The sequence below is a fragment of the Penaeus vannamei genome, chromosome 6 (assembly GCF_042767895.1).
Source record: "Penaeus vannamei isolate JL-2024 chromosome 6, ASM4276789v1, whole genome shotgun sequence".
NCBI lineage: Eukaryota > Metazoa > Arthropoda > Malacostraca > Decapoda > Penaeidae > Penaeus > Penaeus vannamei.
In genome coordinates this window covers 42331406-42336405 of record NC_091554.1, presented here as the reverse complement: position 1 = coordinate 42336405, position 5000 = coordinate 42331406, and the positions used below count along the sequence as shown (strand labels likewise).

Sequence of the window (5000 nt, the reverse complement as noted above, 5' to 3'; positions counted from 1 at the left end):
ATAGATAGGCATATGTTAAATAGATACATAAATAGATACGTTTTTTTCCATAATTAGTTTTCCAGTAAGAGAAAGAGAGAGAGAGAGAGAGAGAGTGAGAGAGAGAGAGAGAGAGAGAGAGAGAGAGAGAGAGAGAGAGAGAGAGAGAGAGAGAGAGAGAGAGAGAGAGAGAGAGAGAGAGAGAGAGAGAACGAGAGAGAGCGAGAGAGTAAAAGCAGGAAAGAAAGATAGAAAAAGAACGAGATTAATACGTCGATATATAGATAAATAAATAGATTGATAACTTAGATAATCAGATCGATCGATAGATAGACAGATGGGCAGACCGATAAACAGAGAAACAAACAGACACAGATAAAGAGAAAATGAACATTAGCTAAAAAAAAGAAAAAAAAAAAGAAAAAAAAAAAATATCACCCAGAAATAACTGCGGTTCTTCCCCTCACTCTATCCCTAGGAATGTATACCCTCGGCTGCTAGTTGGTATGAGGGGGGGGGGGGGGGAGAGGGAGGTATGAGGGGGGGGCGGGGGAGGGGGAGGGGGGGGTATGGGGGGGGGAGGAGAGGGTATGAGGGAGGTATGGGTACGGGTAGGGGAGGGTATGAGGGGGGTCGGGGTACGGGTAAGAGAGGGTATGAGGGGAGTTGGGGTATGGGTAGGGGAGGGTATGAGGAGGGTATGGGTATGGGTAGGGGGGTATGAGGGGGTACAGGAAGGTATGAAGGGAGGGAGGGGGAAGGAAGGGGGGGGAGGAGTGAAGTAAGGCTGACCACCGAAATATTAGATTAGATATGTACCCTCTTTTTTCCCCTCCCACCTTCCTCTCTAATCTTTTTTCCCCCTTCCCTTCTCCCGTCTTTTCTTTACCCATTTTTTTTGGTTCTCTCTTTTTATACCTATTTTTTTCTAATGATTATTTATATTTATCCCTCTTCCTCCTCCTTCGCACTCTGCCAGCATTGCAATGTCAGCGACCTAGCAACTACCCAGAATTTCCTATATATTTTCTAGGTAATCTTATGCGTATGTAAATGGGCTTCAGAATGAGTAGCCATTGCGGGAGTCTTAGGGAAAGGGGAGAGAGGTGGGGGGAAGGGGAGAGGGGAGAGGGGTAGGGGGAGGGGGAGAGGGGAGAAGGGAGAGGGGAAAGAGGGAGAGGGGAAAGAAAGAAAGTGGAGAGGGGAAAGGGAAGGGAAAGGAAGAAAGGGGAGAGGGGAAAAGGGGTAAGGGGAAAGGGAAGTGGAGGAAATGAGGGAAGGGGAAAGGGAGGGGGGGAGAAGCTAGGGAGAGGAACAGGGGAATGGGGAAAGGGGAAAAAGAGGGAAAGGAGAAAAATGGAAGAAAAAGGATGGAGACAGGAAAGGAGGAAAAGAAAAGGAATAAATAAATAGAAAAGAGGTGGAGAACGAAAAGGGTAGGAGAGGCAAGGAGGGAAAAGGGGACTGGAGTAGGGAGAGAGGGGAAGGGGGAAGTGGGGGATAGGAGGGGGGGGGGAGCACGCGGAGAGAGCTAAGAATGACAAATGCCAGTATGACAGAAAGATTCAAGGGTGACACTCTCTCAGCTGTCAGGAGATGGCACCGGACAGAACTCGAACCACTGAAGAGGCACTGGAGAGAGAGAGAAAACAAATATTTAAATAAATAATAAAAGGGATAATGAACCGAAGGCGAAAAATGACAGTAATTCTTTAAACGACATTTGAATATTTTTTTGAACGAAAAGAAAATGACTGACTTGGATGATGTCTTTGGAATTACTCTTAAATGACTCATCTTTGTCTCGTGGTTCCGTACGTCGTTGTGGCGATAAATTCTATAATAAATCATTTATAGAGACACATTTTCGTACGTTCCTTGTGCGTCCGTGTCTGTTTAAACGTTCTTTATTGATTTACCTGTTTTATGTTTCTCTCTATATATTTACATCAATTTAAATATATATATATATATATATATATATATATATATATATATATATATATATATATATATATATATATATATATATATATATATTGTATTCGATTTTCTATATGTAAGTGACGCACGCACACAAATGCTACATAAACATATGATACAAAACAACATAGCTATTATTTACTAATGTGTCCCCATACACCCCTACATAACTAAGACAGTCTCTTCCTATACATTCTATAGCTATAAAGACGATACAAACCAAAGCCATTGCCACGAACACAAACACACCTAAGCCATATGATCCCATAGTCAAACCTCAGCCACGCATTCGGACACCTGGGCGAGATAACCGCCAAAAATGAGACCAAAACACCTGACCAAGGGGGAAGGTGGGGGGGGGGGGCGGCGGAGACAGGGGTAAATTCCAAGGGTATATTTTGGTGGTTCGGTGGTTCGGTGGTTGGCTTGTTTAAGAGGCCTGTGTTTTAACGTGGGTTTTGGGGTTTGATGTAAAACGGTTGGGTTCGGTTGGGTTTATTTGGATTTTTTTTTCTTTTTTCTTTTTGTATGATTTTTCTTTGGTGGAATTCTTATTTTCATATATTTTTCGCTTGTTTTCTTTTTCTTTTTTAAAATGTTTTTATTTCCTAAACCAAATTCTTTCTCTCTCTGTTTCTCTTATTCAGCTCTTCTATATTTCCATCTGTCTAACTTGGGTCTCACCTTTCCACTCTTTCTCTCTCTCTTTCTCCCTCCCTCTCTCTCTCTCTTTCCCCTTTTCTCTTTCTAATTTTCTGCCTTTATCTGTACGCGTGGCATAAGAAATATCTTTAATCTAAGAGTGACTTGGATATTTTAGCTGAATGTAGAGGCTGACTTACATATTTCACATGACTGAGAAGCAAAGATGACGCGGCCCTGTCCTTCGAGAATATATTTAGGGGTAAAGATGATTAAAAAAGTAAAAATATTTTCTATTTTTTCATAAAGACAAAATCCTTCGGGACTTTACATTCTTTCATAATGTGTTTGGGAGGAATGTGTGAGAAGTATTCGGGTTTTTAGGTATGATTTTTTTTTTTTCTAAATAGAAAATGAGCTTGCGTGTTTTGAGTTTAGCATTTTAGATGTAGTGAGTCCTCTCTCTCTCTCTCTCTGTGTGTCTCACTCCCTTTCCTTCTCTCTCTCCCTCCGTCCCCCTTATCTCTCCATCTCACTTTCTCTTCGTTGCCCGTGTATTAACGCCCCCCCCCTCTCCCTTGCAGACCAAGAAGCACCCTCCGAACCACATCAAGCGCCCGATGAATGCCTTCATGGTGTGGTCGCAGATGGAGCGCCGCGAAATAGTGAAATTCGCGCCCGACACACACAACGCCGAGATCTCCAAGCAGCTGGGGCGCCGCTGGAAGCTGCTGACGGAGGAGCAGCGCCGCCCGTACCGCGAGGAGGCCGAGCGGCTGAAGCAGCTGCACCTCCGCGAGTACCCCGACTACAAGTACCGCCCGCGCAAGAAGTCGAAGGACCCGCTGAAGGGCGTGTCGGAGCGCAGCGGCGGCAAGGTGGCCAAGGTGCACCAGATGAACAGCATCTGCAAGGAGTTCGCCAGCAGCATCAAGACGAGCGGCAAGGACTGCGCGCAGGCGGGCAAGACCGGCCTGCCGCAGGGGCACCAGATGGACATGCAGGCGCTGGACGACCCCGTCGGGTGGTCGCTGCCGCTCACGCCGACGTCGCCGCCGCGCGTGCCCACCAGCCCGACCACCTCCGACCTGCCCGACTCGCCCGAGAGCGCCTTCAACTTCGACGAGCACACCTTCGTCAGGTCGACGTCCTTGGCGCCGACGCAGACGTACTGCGCGAGGATCGAGAGCATGACGCGCTCGTCCGCCGCCTTCCACAGCGCCGTTCCGAACGCCCTCGCGTCGCCGGGCAGCAGAAAGGCCGCGGCGACCGGCGGCGCTTTCGGCGGCGCGCCCCCGAGACAGCCGCCCTTCGCGCCCGGCTTCTTCCCCGAGCAGAAGCTGGCCAACGGCTTCCTCAAGCACGATTCGCTCGCCAACATGAGTTACCTGAAGCAAGAGCCGGAGTTCGCCGAGCAGCTGCTGGCCCACCACCGCCAGCAGCAGCAGCAGCAGCACGAGCAGGAGTACCACCAGACGTGTCTCTACTCGCCCGTCAACTCGCAGACGTCCTTCTTCGGGCCGGCCCTTTCGGCGCACGCGGACCACCACCACCACCACCACCAGCCACATCACCACCACCACCACCATCACCACCAACAGCACCAAAATCACCATCCTCACCACCACCAGCAACAGCATCACCAGCACCACCAACACCACCACCACCAGCAACACCACCACCAACAGCAACATCAACACCAGCACCAACAACAACAACAGCAACAGCAGCAACAACAACATCAACAGCAACAGCGACACCAGCAGCAGCAGCAGCAGCAGGTCCCGGCGGTCCCCGTGGTCAAGGTGGAGGCCCCGGAGGCGCACCCGGCGACCCTCGACGACCTCGACAACATCGGGGTCACGGAGCTCATCCCCATGACCTCTGACCTGAAGGTGGAGCTCGAGTCCCTGGCCGACCTGGGCTACGAGTCGGGCGGCTCCGTCGGCAGCGGCGGCGGCGGCGGCGGAGGGAACGGTGGCGGAGGGAACGGCGGCGGCGGGAACGGCGGCAGCGGCTGGGCGAGCGTGGGCGCGGCCGCGTCGTCGCCGTCCAACGTGCTGGCCGACTTCGAGATCATGAACGCCTGGATCAACTCGTGAGCGCCGCCGGGTGCGGACCCGCGCGCGCGCTCTCTCATCGGCTACTGTTCATGTCTTTCAAAAACTTCTCTCCTGTATTAATTCAACGAATTTCGCCCGTGCGGCTGTATATTGTTGTTGTTATCATCGTAATTATTATTATTATCACTATTATTTTATTTTTCTTATTTATTATGACTGTTTCTTCGTAAGGAACTTGTTTGGCGAAGTGGAGCTGTCGGGAGTCAAGTGTCTGCCAAAGTGGCTGTTTTAAGCCAGCCACTTGCAGTCACGTGTACATAATTCAGTATAAAT

General features: G+C 49.6%; 1 protein-coding gene across 1 annotated transcript in view; it reads left to right on the top strand.

Moving 5' to 3' along the window:
- Positions 1 to 5000, top strand: part of LOC113825158 (sex-determining region Y protein-like) — a 16083-nt gene that overhangs the window by 9494 nt on the left and 1589 nt on the right. The window contains exon 2 of the mRNA XM_027377962.2: positions 3189 to 5000. This exon is cut by the window's right edge and continues 1589 nt beyond it. Coding sequence (XP_027233763.2) covers positions 3189 to 4706 — 1518 coding nt within the window. The 3' untranslated portion in view covers positions 4707 to 5000. The remainder of the gene's footprint in view (positions 1 to 3188) is intronic.